Here is a 15,222-nt window from a genome sequence, read left to right as displayed (position 1 = left end):
CGAAAACAATTTTTAAATGTAAATCATGTTTTTGTAAGAATTGTGCATTAACATAAACATAACATATACACAAATACACACATGCACAATAACAATAGCTAAGAATGTATTCTTAAAAAAAAAAGATTTTATTTATTTACTTGACAGAGAGAGAGATCACAAGTAGACAGACAGGCAGGCAGAGAGAGAAGAGGAAGCAGGCTCTGAGCTGAGCAGAGAGCCCGATGCCAGGCTCGATCCCAGGACTGTGAGATCACAACCTGAGCAAAAGGCAGAGGCTTAACCCACTGAGCCACCAGGCGCCCCTAAGAATATATTCTTGAGAAATTTGTGATGTTTCACAACACTCAAACACACACTCTCACCTCTAGTCAGATAAGCTGGTAGATGGAAAGCTCCAGGTTTCCCCCTGCCTTTCCCTTGTTGTAGCCTTCAAAGGAATTGAGATGACTACTCTCTCCTACCTTTAATCCTACCTGCCACAGGAAACTTTCTGGAACAATCCATCCATCCCTTATTGACCTCTTCTTCCTCTGACCTCCTGGCAGAATCATTGATGTAGCACAGGAAGGAGTGCTGCTTTATTTGGCTTCTGATTTATTTTATAGGAATTCATTTTGTTTACCCAACTAGATTGCATGGGGGTTGAAACATCATTTCTGTATCTACAAATGCATCAAGCAGAGTGCCTATTTAGCACATGGAGATACTCAATAAAAACCTATTAACCTATTTCCCAACCATCTTAAAAGGAAAAATTTTTGCAAATCCCAATTATAGTGAGTAGCTATTTTGCTGTCATTAAGAGTAAGACAAAATGTGAATTCCTGCAATACCATAGCACTTTCCTCCACACAGTTCTTAATCCTTTCCCACAGATTATCTCAGTCTGATAAAATTTTGGAATAGAAGGCAAGGAAGGGCAGAAGCTGTAATTCCTAGGACTTCTATATTCCTCTTGGAAAGTGCACACAGGAAGAAGTAGTACCTTTGGTGGCTCAGACATTAATGCCAGCCTCACTTGCAGGAGTGGTAAAATAAAGCCTCTGTTAACTAGACCCATCTAAAAAGAACCCCCAATTAAACAGAAGCATGATTCTTCATATATTAAAAGAAAGAAATAAGTTACTAAAAAAAAGGATCAAGGATTTATTTCAAAATCTATGTCCTTGAAGGCTCTGTACTTACTAATTATGATAAGGAACATCTATTGAGGACTTACTGTTGACCAAGAATCAAAGCACTTTAAATACCTAATCTAATTCAATTAATAGAAAAAACTTACAAAGTATTCATGACTATTACACTCCTTTAATGTAGCAAAACTGAGACACCTAGAAGTAAAGCAACTTGCCCAAGATCACACAGTTTAAAGTGAACATTTCAACTTAACCCTAACCCTAGCCCTCATCTACATTATGTAATGTCAATGCACAATGACCATGTTCTGCTGGTAATACAGGATTTACCTGTAGACAATCACAATCATTAAAAATTTTCCTGGTATAGTACAGGCACTAAACTGAAATGTTGGCAACATATTACAAAGCTATGCACAACCAACTTTGAAGTGATAGAACTTTTAGATTGACCCTCTATTTAAAATCAGCTGAACAGATCACCCTCTACCTCTAACTCTGCATTCTGGTAATCAAGATTTTAATATACTACTGGGGAAAGCGAGTGAGGGAGGAGGCATTATTTGACCCTGTTTTGCAGACTGGATAACAAAAGCAATCTCATCATTGGTTTGTTGTAAATAGGGGATGGATTGATAATAGAAATTGGGAATAACTGAAATTTCACCCCAATCTACGCGTGTAGAGTGCCTGAAAGGTGATCAGAGAGAAACCTGAGTACAGGCCCTTTCGTTATTGCAGATAGAAAGTATTTTTAGCCACACAGCAAGGAGGTTTGTTTGTTTAGCTTACTGACATTGGGAGAAGCAGAGATGAATTTACGTTGGTGAGGAAAAATTCCACTGGTCACTATAAGGGCTGATAAAGCCAACATTCTTGTTTACATCACATTTTTTATTGTCCAGGGGTCCTCAGAAACCCACAGGGAACCAGGTTCTCTGAGGCTCTTACCTGGTGGTGAGGGTCACATTGCTTATCATTTTCTGCTGTCCCCATATCATACAGTCATGCACTGTAGAATCAGAGAATTCTCTCACGGTGTTTTTCTTGACCATCACCGTTGTCCCTGCAAGAACACAGGAATCTTAATGAGTCATCATATCTTTCTGGAAGGTATTTTTGAGCCATCTCTACTGACTGAGACATTTCTAGGCCCTTGGCTAGGGAGAGGGTGAGATCCTTAGCCACAGACCAATTCTAAGAGGATGGATTATAGAAATCTCTTTCATTTCCTTCTGCAGAGTTAGTGGGTAGAAAATGATTGTGAGAATTTCGATACCATATGGATGCTTAAATAAGCACCTACTGAGTTGCTGCTGTACCTTCTTAAGACATCACCCCTCTGTCTCACCCAAGTGTAGCATCCAGGGAGCCTTCCTGCCACAGGCAGGGTCTGCAGCCAAGTTTGGACTCCAAGAAAGGATCACTATACAAGTCCCCTTCTCCCCTTCTGCAGATACTACTCAGGCTGCAATTTATTCTCAGTGGATACTGCCTTTTACTTTATTCTTTCCCTCAAAGGATTCCTTTATTATTAATTTTAACTTTTGAAAAATCTTGATCTTACATGGGCTGGGGCTCAAAATATTTGTGAATTTCCAAACCGGGAAATAACAGAAAGGCAAATAATGTTCTCATCTGCAAAATGGGGATAATGCTGGGACTTCAAAGGGTGACAGTGAAGACAAATGCAAGAATGTTTTAAATTTAATAATTAAATGAGCCATATGAAGCTGCTCTGAGATAGGAAAAAACTGACACATGAGCCATTACTACTTCTTGCACCCATGTGTTGGTATTCAATCATGCCTTTCTTATTCCAGGACCCAGATTCAACCTGGGAACCTTTTCAACACACTGGACTAGGGCATTATTACTGGTTGATAAGAATTGGCACTTAGTATTGTGATAAGAAATTATCGTTTTGAAGGATGCTTGGAAGTTAAATGCTTCTCTTTCATTCTCCAAGGACCCTGCATTATCCTTCTGCCTGAACCAGATTCCTGGGTGATCAGAGATGCAGAACGGTCTGAGAAGAAGTTATCAAGGAGATGGACAAAGTCAAAGAGTAGCCATCACTCTTATTCTTCCTTGCCCACTCAATTGGAGAAAAGAAACATGGCTTTTTCTTCCTGTGTCAATTTAAGAATTATCTGTGTACTAAGACTACTCTTTGTTCATGTGGAACAAACTTTAAATCCACATATCACTAGGTTTTAGACAATGGCTGGCAGAAAGAACCACATAGTATCTTAGTTTCCCTCTTCTTTTGATGTAATGTTTTCTGACCCATTCTAATCTATAGAAAATATCAATTGAGTGAAAACATACTTCTGGAAGAAGAGAGACCTCCTTTGGATATGTGATTTGTCAACTTAAATCAGCAGTAACTGCCTCACACAGGTGTTCTAAGAGCCAGGTTTGGAATAAGACTGCTCCCTACCTATAATCCTCAGATGCCTTCACTTATGTATGGGGGCTTGATGGGGGTTTTCGGATTGACTGGTGTTTCCTTATTTCCTGGTTACCTTTTGCCCTGGGGGAAATGGCTCAGGGACAGAACATCTGAAGAAAATTCTGAGTGAGGAATGACATGTCAACTCTCAGTCTTTAAAGCTAGCCACTAAGTACATGTGATAGAAGCTGAGGTATGGAATGCAAAAGGCAACATGCCCAAACTGGCTTAGGAACAATGGAACTTTCGGGAAGTCTCTGCTTTTTCAAAGCCTAACTCAGCAGCCAACATTTGCCAGGTATTAAGAAATGGGTGGGAGGGGATAAGTGGGTGAGGCAAATGCTAGGTATCAACTGCTCAAAATTTTTGCTAAAGTTTTGAATCTTCCCTTGTGTCATTCTTAAGAAAATCTCTTCTGAAAACACATTAAAGATCTGTATAATCTTGGAAGCTTTCATAGTTATGGAAGTATATGCATATGGGGGTCAGAAAGAGCAGCCTGTATGAGGGCTGGGGGCACCTCAGGCTGTGGGTGGACTGCTTGAAAGCAAAAGCTGAACTGCCCCGTGACCTCTCTTGGTCCCTTCCAACTCTAATTCTAATCCTAATGACCTTTGCAAACTGTCTAAAAGTGTTCTCTCTAGCAGGTTGCAGACAGGGAAGTTAAGAATGTGCAACATCTATTGTTACCCTTGCCCCCAGTTTCTAGGCTGCTTCAAACAACTGAGGAAAAAGCAAAGAATACCATCAAAATCAGAAGCCAAAGTTCTCGCTCTCAAGGCAGTTAATAAGCAACTGAAGTTTCCCTGATTACATTCTAAAGCAGTTTGATCACTTTATTTAGTTATATTTTTATCCATCTACAGCTGACAGTGTGTAAATATTTTTTTCATATTTTAGGCAAGAAAAGAACAGAATGGATTTTTGCCTTACACTCTAGCTACACTGTTAACATCTTGTCATGGCTTCCTATGACCTCCCTATAGATATTTCAAAGGTTTCTGGATAAAGCATTAGACATCAAAAAGGACATGGCATCTAACATCTGTGAATGACTGAAAAGAAATAAGTCCCTATAAAAAGGCCAATATTTTGATTAAATTTCTCTCTTCTTCAAGAAGTGATACCCTTGGAAGCTATAGGCAAGCATTTTCCTCTTTGGCATATGTGATAGGACTGCATATGAAGACATGCCTCATATATAATTTCCATATAGATAGTAGTAATTCTATCCCTTTCTATCTCCTTCAAGAAGTCTTGTGACAACAACACTAAAAAGCGATATCATATATTCTGGATAAGAATATGAGATGACTCTAGGAGATGAAGAAGAAACAGGACAACAGATCAAGCCAGTGCCTTTGTCTCGCAAAAGGAAGGATAGCATTAATCTATCTGCTTTTTTTTAATTATTATTATTTATATATCCATTCATGATCAGAAGTTTTTTTCAAGAAAATATAGCCATGAAGGATGACATGGATTGGCATAAAAAAGAGGCTAGAACCAGGGAAACCAGCTCAGAAGCTATTATAATCACTGGGATGAGACATACAGAGGGCCATAGCTGAGGTGGAGATGGACACCAAAGATTGGAGAAAATGGAGCCCTGCCGTCACCTATAGGATTAGAATAACAACTGTCATGAATATAGGAATACAAGATATTTGTGTATGGTCTATGTAGTTATCAAGTTGCTTTCCTTTATATTGAGATTAAGTGGACGTGTGGTCCCTGACCCTGCTTCAGAGAAGAAGAGTCATCTAAGAACCCCTTCTATTCTCTCTCCCACCTAAGGCCACTGGTACAGGAGAAGAACTCTGATGGGACTTCAGAGCTGCTCAGGTAAGCCAAGCCAGGGAGACCACCTGGTACATTCATTCAGAAATTTCTATCTCAGCTATCTGGGTTTGGAATTCTCCTCCCTGGGAATCAGTGGCTGGGATGACTCCTATCTTAAAGAGGTCAATTAGTCTTGGATGTTAATGAAAAAAGTGACCCAGGGATAAACCTTAAAGAGAACAGTGAAATGGGCTAAATTCAAATTTGGACCACAGATCCAAACCACTCCTATCATCACCTCCTGCCCTTGACTCCTTTCATATCCTCTTTCCAATTTCCTTTTCAAAATTCCTCTCTCCTTTAGGTATGACTCCAGGGCAAAAATTAACATTTTAATGAGGACTCTAAAACAGTGCTCAGGGGGTAGAGATTAGGGAAATCTGGACACAACTTTCCCCAGGGCCATTTTCTTATTGCTCATCTGTATGCCCCCACTCCAACCAGTGCATACAGATACTCCTATAAGTTCCTCCTTGCCCTGGTTGAGGACCACTACTCTACAGCCTGAGGCATCTGAGGTTCCAGTGGTGAAATAGCAAGCAGTGAACTGCATAGTTACGGCTGGAGAAGTTCCTGCCCAATAATTTATCTAACTATAGTAAGTAGAAAAACAGAAAGACTACTCCTCCTGATTTGAAGGCTAGCCCTGCTAGTCTTCCTGCTCTAAACCCCAAAACATCAGGGAATGGGCTAAAATAAGTATAATCCACTAGGACTTCTCTGCCAATTCTTATTTCATCTGCATTTCATTGATGAGAAAAAAAATAATGAGATTCTTCTTGAGCTTATATTCCCACGGGTAATATGATAATTAACATACATATACTTACTATTTTCCAGGTACTGGTCTTAATGCTTTTTATATTAATATGTTCAATTTGTATACTCTTTATGTGCTAATATTCTCATTTAATCTTCTGAGATATGTGATATTATCATTAGCATTTTACAATAATCTGAAGCACAATGAGAGTTTGAATAATTTGCTTAAAGGCACACAGCTAAGAGGTGACCAATGCAGAATCCATGCTCTTCACTACCACACTATGCTGCCTCTTGAAAATGTTTAGATTATAAATTTAAGTGGAGAATCTCTGAGTGGTTTCAGCTTAGAAAAATGCAAGTAATCAAAGGCAAGAGGGATTATAAATCACTGAACATCAGAATTGGAAAGGGTCATTGAGATGAAAAGAACCTCCCAGTCTGGAAGTAATGACAACACTGAGACCCGCAAAAGTAGCATATCTTCCCTTAACCACAGTAAATCAGTGGCACAGTTGTCGTTAGCATTCAAGTCTTCTGAACTCTCAATTAGCATAGCAGGAGGAAGAAATTGGTGGGACTGAGCAAACCCAATTAACTCAAGAACGAAATGGTTATTAGAAAAGAGTAGACTGGGGATACTCTGCATTAGGGCTCTGAAACATGAAATATTCAACCTGAAATTTCTACTAACCCAAAGTCAGAAAATTTTTCTATTTTGCTATCAATTACTAGGTTCTTAAGTCCTTTTTGAAAGCTAATTTGCTGGAAGAACTTCCAGATAATATTATGACTCTTAAATCTCTAAGGTCGAAGAACTCCCTTCTATAGTGATGTCCTTTTGGGTGCATTTTGATGAGAACTCTCTCCAGATTCAAATTCCTACACAAGCCTAGTTCCCTAGCTGCCCGACCTGTGAGCATTTCATAGTACTCTGCTGCCATCATCTGGCAAACTGAAGTCAAGAACAGCTGACACCTCCCACTACTTTAGCGTCTGGGTACCAGATTATTTGATAAGAGTTCTCTAGGAAAAACAATCTGAGAGTTTTGAAGGGGCGGGGGGGTGGGAGGTTGGGGGAACCAGGTGGTGGGTATTAGAGAGGGCACAGATTGCATGGAACACTGGGTGTGGTGCAAAAACAATAAATACTGTTACGCTGAAAAGAAATGAAAAATAAATTAAAAAAAAATAAAGTGATTACAGAAAAAAAAAAAGAGTTCTCTAGGACACATGGGATGGGCATGCCAGGAGTGGTGACTGAGGATCAGTGCCAGGCAGGAAGAAGAAAAGATCCTATTATGAGAAGAATAAAAGATTCTGAGAATTGTGATCACTACAGGGAAACTCAAACATTTGATTATAGGTTAAAAATCTTACTAATTTATTCCCTAGGTATTATTAAACGCATGTTACAGAGATGGGTAAAATTTGGCATATCTACAAATATGATGGCAGAGCCTTTCTATTTATAGAAAAATCTTTCCCTCTTTAGACTAGAGCAACTTCCTGCTTTAAAATATATATAGTAAGGGTACCTGGGTGTTCAATTGATTAAATGTCAGACTCTTGATTTTGTCTCAGGGTCCTGAGATCAAGTTTCACCCAGAATGGAGCCTGCTTAAGATTCTCTCTCTCCCTTTACTTCTGCTCCTCTCCACCCTGCTTGTTCACTCTCTCTTTCTTGCCCTCAAAAAATAAAATAATAAAATAAAATAAAATAAAATGTAAAATCACGCTTAAAACCTTGCTAAAGGGGTGATTTTTAATTTTTATAAAACACTTTTGTTTTGCAAAATGGCTAACAAAAGTGCACACATATATGTGTGTATACCGAGCTTGCAAAAGTTTGACTTGTATACTATATTTACAGAAATACATCTACTGTGTGAAACCATGCTAAATTTTCATATATTATAAAGACACATGTAGTGAGATCATACTTTTAATGTATTATTTTTTCTTTCTTTACTCCTTTTTTTAATGGATATTTATCCTACTTATTCATTCTCATCCCTTGCCTCAAGAAAGAATCTTAAGTTATAGAACACAAAAGGAGTCAATGTTTAGCTTCTGAATCCAAAATCGGGTCTCAAAGCCTATTTAATTCACAATCTTCAGACACCCATTTAATTCACAATCTTTAGACTTAAGCATTCAGTGGCAACCATGGACAATAGGGATTTCAGGTTACCCTCAACCCAGCTCACACTGAAGGCAGAGTTTCTACAGTGAGAGAATCAAACCAGGAAGACGAGAGGCTACCACCACTGCCCAGTGCCCCACTCAAAAAGCAGATGTGTTGCTTTGAGAGAAGTCTCCAGCTCTGGAGCAGTGGCTCAGACATTCTGACCAGAAGGAGAGGCAGGCCATTAGAACAGCAAATGCTGAAGCTCTTCGCAAGGGAGCTTCCTTTATTTGGACCAGTGTGGAAAAGTTCAAGCCCAAAGATGCTTTTGAAAACAATGGTGATTTTGGTGGCAAACAATTAAGTTGAGGTTGGTAGCTCCATGAGAGCAATAAAGTAAACCATAGGCCAGAGTTTACTACAGTGAGACAGGAAAAGAGAGAGCTAATAAGTGCTCTCTTTGGGTCAGAAGGGACCTCAAAGACTGGCCTCAAAAATTAGTTCTGCAACGGGACCCACATTTACTTGAATATTACCTTAGAACAATATAAGCCTGAGGGTATTGTCAAGAATAATAGAATCAATAGCAACCAGTAGTACACCCCAAGAGCTGAGTGTGATACCAACAGAGACAGAGAGATGAAAAGAGGGATCAGGAAAGGAGACAATTCCAAGAGCCCTTATTAAAACCACCACCATTCCCCGTTGACCATGTGCCAAGTCAAGGTTACACTCTGATGAGAAATATCAGAGTCTTAATGCTGCCAGGGGAATAGACTTCAATGAAATAGTCAATCCCAATCACTAATTCATTAATCAAACAAGCAATGACAACAAGCTCTGGTATCCAGAGTTGCTACATTATATTGTCTAAAAGTCTAGTTTTCAACAAGAACAGCAAAATTATGAGATATGTAAAGAAGCAGGAAAACATGAACCATATACAGGGGTTAAAAAAAAAAAAAAAGAGGCAGGGTGCCTGGGTGGCTCAGTGGGTTAAGCTGCTGCCTTCGGCTCAGGTCATGATCTCAGGGTCTTGGGATCGAGTCCCGCATCGGGCTCTCTGCTCAGCAGGGAGCCTGCTTCCCTCTCTCTCTCTCTCTCTGCCTGCCTCTCTGTCTACTTGTGATCTCTCTCTCTGTCAAATAAATAAATAAAATCTTAAAAAAAAAAAGAGGCAGACAACAGAAATGGCCTGTGCAAGGGTCCAGATGTCCCACTTAGCAGACAAATTCTTCAGAGCAGCTATTACAAATATGTTCTAAGAATTTAAAAAAACACGATTCAAGAAATAAAGGCGTGTTGATAATGTCTTTTCAAAGAGACAATAATAAACAGATGGAAATTATAAAAAAAGAACCCAATGGAAATTCTATACTTGAAAAGTATACTAATTGAAGAGGGGTTAATGGACTGAAGAGTGTCCCCCCAATTCATGTCTACTTGGAACCTCAGATTGTGACTGCTCTGGGCTGAATTGTGTCCTTCTCAAATTCACATGTTGAAGCCCTAACTCCCAGTGTGACTATATGTGGAGATAGACACTTCATAGAAGTAATTTAGTCCAAATGAGGACCCTGATCTGATAGGATTAGTATTCTTATAAGAAGAGGAAGAGAAACCAGAGCTTTCTATCTGCCATTTGAGTACACTGGGAGAAGGTGGCTATCTATAAGCCAGGAACAGACCTCTCTCCAGAAACTGAGTTGGCTGGTACCTTGATCATGGGACTTCCAGCCTCCAGAACCATGAGAAAATAAATTACTCCTGATTAAGCCATCCCAGTCCCTAGTATTGGTTTTTTTTTTTTGTTTGTTTGTTTGTTTGTTTTTTTTTTTTTTTTTTTTTTTTTTTTTTTTGCTGCCTACTACAATGACCTTAAAGAAATGACATCTCTACAGACATAATTAGTTAGGAATCTCAAGATGAAATCATCCTGGATTTTGAATGAGTTCTAAGTCCAAAACTGGTGTCCTTAAAAGAAGAAGAGACACAAGAAAGAGGGCCATGTGAAGACAGAGGCGGGCTGCAGTGATGCCAACACAGGCAATGGCCACCAGCAGCTTCTAGAGCTAGAAAAGACAAGGAAGGATTCTCCCATGAGCCTTCAGAAGGAGTGTGGCCCTGCTGATACCCTGACTTCAGACTTTGGTCTCAGAACTAGAACAGAATAATTTTCTGTTGTTTGAAGCTACCCAGTTTAATCAAGGGGCTTCTGACTGGCACAGAATACACCATCCCCCAAAGATGTCCATGTCCTAATCCCCAGAACCTGTGAGTATTTCAGATTATATATGGTGAGGGGGATTCAAGGTTGCAAATGGAAAGGCGCTAATTAGCTCACCTTGAAAGATTTTCCCAGATTAACCAGGTGGCTCAATTGAATCACAGTTTTTTCAATGTAGAACACGGAGACAGTAGATCCAGAGTCAGAGAAGGTAACGTGATGATGGAAATAGAGTTTGAACAATAAGATGTGAGAAAGACCTGCAGACATTGCTGGCTTTAAAGACAGACTGGGGCCATAAGCCAAGGAGTATAGGCAGCCTCTACAAACTGAGTAAGCAAGGCCATGGATTCTTGCTTAGAACTTCCATAAAGTCCCTTGCCAGGTAGACCCATTCAGACTTCCGAATGATAAAATAATGTTAATTTATCACTAAGCCACTAAACATGTGGTAATTTGTTATAATAGCAATTGGAAACTAATGCAGGGCCTAGCAATAGATTTGAGCGCAAGAAAAAAAAAATCAGCAAATATAGGACAGACTGAGAGTGACTACAATCCAAAAGAGCAAGAGCAGAAGAAAGAGAGACAGACAGAGAGACAGAAAGAGAGAGAAGGAAGAAAAATAAACAATTCCAGAAATACGTGGATCCCCAGTAAGTGTACCATATATATGTAAAGATAGGACAAGTTAGGGGGAAGAGAGATAAAGGAGGTTGAAAACATACTCAAATAAACAATGAATTAAATCTTCCCAAATTTGATGAAAAATATTAAACTACATATATGGGCATGCCTTAGAGGTATTGTGGGTTTGGTTCCAGACCACTTTACTAAAACAGATAGCATGGTAAAGCAAGTCTATTAATTTTATGGTTTCCTTGTTCATATATGTCTATGCTATACTGTGGTCTAAGTGTACAATAGCACTATGTCTAAAAAAAGTACATAATTAAAAAATACTTTATTGCTAAATGATGCTACCCATCATCTGAACTTATAGTGAATCACAGTGTTTTTGCTGGTGAAAAGGCTTGCCTTGGTGCTGATGGCTGCTGACTGATCAGAGTGGTGGTTGCTGAAGGTGGGGGTGTCTATGGCAATTTCTTAAAATAAAACAATGAAGTTTCCTGCATCAACTGACTCTTCTATTATATCTCAGGGAATAAGGAGGTCTAAGGAGAAGAAGTGGAGTAGTTGGTCAGTGGAGCAGTCAGAACACATACCATATATCAATTAAGTTATATGTGTTAGAGGGGCATAGTCCATGGCACCCAAAACAATTGCCATAGTAACACCAAAGATCACTGATCACAGATCATTAAAACAAATATAATAATACTAAATAATACTAGTAATACTAAAGTTTGAAATACTGTAAGATTAACAAAATGTGACACAGAAACATGAAGTGGGGAAATGGTATTGGGAAAATAATGCCAACAGACTTGCTTGATGCAGGGTTGTTATAAAACTTCAATTTGTAAAAAATGCAATAACTGTGAAGTGTAATAAAGTGAAGAACAATAAAATGAGGTATGCCTATATTACTTCCCTATGAATGTTGTAACAAATTACCACAAAATGTTGGCTTAAAACAATATTCCTTTATTCTCTTACAGTTCTGGAGTTCAGAAGATGGAAGTAATTTTCCCTGAGCTGAAATCAGGGCATTAAATTTCTTTCAGGGATTCTAGGAGATAATCCATCTCCTTGAATTTTCCACCTAGGAGAGGCTCCCTGTATTCCTTGCCCTGTGGCTCTTTTCTCCATCTTCAAAGACAATGGCATAACCTTTTCTCTCTCTGAATTAGCTGCCATCTGCTTTCACCACAAGCCCTTTTTTCTTGCTCATGTAGTTGCATCTCCTCCTTCCGCCTCCCTTTCATAAGGACCTTTATGATTACATTTAAATTCCACATAGATAATCCAGGATAATCTGCCCATCTCAAGATCCTTAATTCAATCACATCTGCAAAGTTCCTTTTGTCATATGAAAATAACATTCATGGGGTTCCAGGGGTTAGAGTATGGCTGTCTTTGGGGGCCATTACTTACTCTATTACATTACACATCCAAAGATATCAGTGAATGCCAAACAGGATAAGCATAAAGATATCCAGACACAGACATATCATAGGAACAATGCTGAAAGTCAAAGACAAGAAGAAAATCTTAAAAGCAGCAAAAGACAGGCAAAACTTGATTTACAAGTGAAACCCAGTGAGATTAACAGAGGACTTTTCATCAGAAAGAATGGAGGCTAGAAGGCAGTGGGATGATATACACAAGGTGTTGGAATAAACTGTCAACCAAAAATTCTATATCCAGTAAAACTATCTTTCAAAAATGAAATTGAGCCACACACATAAAAATGATAAAGACTTCAGAAAGTTTGTTTCTCCATAAAAACAAAGAATAAACGGACAAAAATGGTCAGAATGAATTTTTTCAGAATTCTGAAAACTAATCGGCAGTGATCCAAGAACAATTAGTCCAGAAAAATGAATATATCTTCATTAAAACAGCAATCTTTGTGGTGTTTTAACTTATATTGGTCCCATCTCCAACTCCCTAGCTAATTAGTATCCTTGAAAAATAATGCCCCATGTTCCTGGTGTCAGAGGGAGTAGAGCAGAACTACAATTCTTTCAAAGCCTTATTTCCAAAGGAGAGTCATTATTTGACTTGTGTGGTGGTTCCCTGGATGATGCTACTTGAATGACTTGTCTTTTTTCAACCTTATTTAAACTTACCTAGTTCTAAAACCCTCTATCCAGTAAGCCATAGTAAATGTTTTAGTATCACAGCTGTGTGAGAAAATGGATAAAAGGGCAAACAATAGACTAAAAAATGTTTAAAGGAAAAACTGAGGAATAAGTTGTCCATAGGCACTTTAAAAAATCCTAGAACAGTCCTGAAAATGTAAACAACATATATGCCCAGGGCTCCAGGAATACACACAGATGTGTGCATGCTGAAAAGGTCCTAAGTTCTCACCTCTCACTGACCTTGATGTTCTGTTCAAGCAGGAAGTGAAGGCTAAAGCAGAGTTGACAATTGCCTAGCTGAATATTGGAGGCATGTCTCAACAAAAACACTAAATCCTTTGACAAATACTGGGAGATTTATTGGTTGCAGGTATTTAACAAGATCTCTGTCCAGTTAATAGATGGCCACTAAACAAACACAAGAGAGAATTCAGTGGCTACAAATGACAAAGAAGCAGACATTATATAGTTAATAAAAGTCACTAGAATAATGGCAAATACAGCAAGCAGTAACAACAACAACAAAACACTAGGGAATAAGGTGGGTGAAATTTGATTTCCATAATTACCACAGTTATATTTGGAATGTCTAATTTTCAACAAAAAGTTATGAGACATGGAAAGAAACAGGAAGGTATTATCCATATACAGGATGCAAAGCTATCAGTAGATACTCTCTCTGAGAAAACCAGACATTTCATTTAGTAGTCTAAGACTTTAAATCTATTAAAAGTTATTTTAAGTATGTTCAGAGAACTAAGGGAAATTATAGCTAAAAACTGAAAGAATATGAGAATGATGTCTCACAAAACAGAGAATGCTAATAAAGAGTTACAGTTATTAAGGGAACCTGGATGGCTCAGTTAGCTATGCATCTGCCTTTGGCTCAGGTCACAATCTTGGGGTCCTGCATTTCTTGCTCAGCGGGTGTCTGTTTCTCCCTCTCCCTCTGCTGCACCTCCCAGCTTGTACTCTCTGTCTCTCTTGCTCTCTCTCTCTCTCAAATAAATAAATGAAACCTTTAAAAAATTAAAAAATAAAAAAAAGAATTATTAAAAAATATGAATCCTGGAGTTGAAAAGCATAAGAACCAAAATAAAAAATTAGTTTAATTTGAGATCAAGTTTCAACATTCTGAAAAAAGAATCAGCCAAGTGAAAGATAGGTCAAGGGAGATTATCCAGTCTGAGTTATAGAAGAAAAAATAAAGAAAAGTGAACTGAATGTGAGAGATCTTCTGGGATGCCATATAAATGTACCAACATCCACTCAATGGTAGTCACAGAAGGAGAAGAGAGACAAAGAATAGAAAGAATATTTGAAGAAATAATGTCCAAAAACTTCTCAAATTGGATGAAAAGCATTAATCTACACAACCAAGAAGGTTACAAATTCTAATTATCATAAATTCAAAAAGATCAACATCTAGATACTCCATAAAAAAACTACTGAAACCCAAAGAAAAGGAGAGAATACTCAAAACATCAAGAAGTGACTCATCATGTACAAAGGATCCTCAATAAGGACTGGCAGCTGATTTCTTTTTTTCCTTTTTTAAAAAAATAGTTTATTTATTTATTTAACAGAGAGATAGAGAGAGAGAGCATGCACAAGCAGGGGGAACAGCAGGCAGAGGAAGAGGGAGAAGCAGGCTCCCCACCAAGAAGGGAGCCCAATGTGGGGATCTATCCCCAGTACCCTGAGATCATGACCTGAGCTGAAGGCAGATGCTTAACCAACTGAGCCACCCAGGTGCTCCAACAGCTGATTTCTTGAGATAAACAATGGAGGCCAGGAAGCAGTAGGATGACATATTCAAAGTCCTGAATGAAAAATTGCCAAGAAACAATTCCATATTTGCTAAAACTATCCTTCAAAAATGAAAGATAAATTAAGAC

At 38.5% G+C, this 15,222-nt stretch overlaps 1 protein-coding gene across 4 annotated transcripts in view; it reads right to left on the bottom strand.

Annotated features, from left to right (window-relative positions):
• KCNU1 (potassium calcium-activated channel subfamily U member 1) overlaps positions 1 to 15,222 on the bottom strand; it is a 163,567-nt gene that overhangs the window by 73,187 nt on the left and 75,158 nt on the right. For all 4 annotated transcript variants that reach the window (XM_047717060.1, XM_047717061.1, XM_047717062.1 and 1 more), the window contains one exon: positions 2,091 to 2,205. In XM_047717060.1, the coding sequence (XP_047573016.1) occupies positions 2,091 to 2,205 (115 nt within the window). The remainder of the gene's footprint in view (positions 1 to 2,090; positions 2,206 to 15,222) is intronic.

This window comes from Lutra lutra, chromosome 2 (genome assembly GCF_902655055.1).
Source record: "Lutra lutra chromosome 2, mLutLut1.2, whole genome shotgun sequence".
NCBI classification, from domain to species: domain Eukaryota; kingdom Metazoa; phylum Chordata; class Mammalia; order Carnivora; family Mustelidae; genus Lutra; species Lutra lutra.
This window is presented reverse-complemented; position numbering and strand designations above follow the sequence as displayed.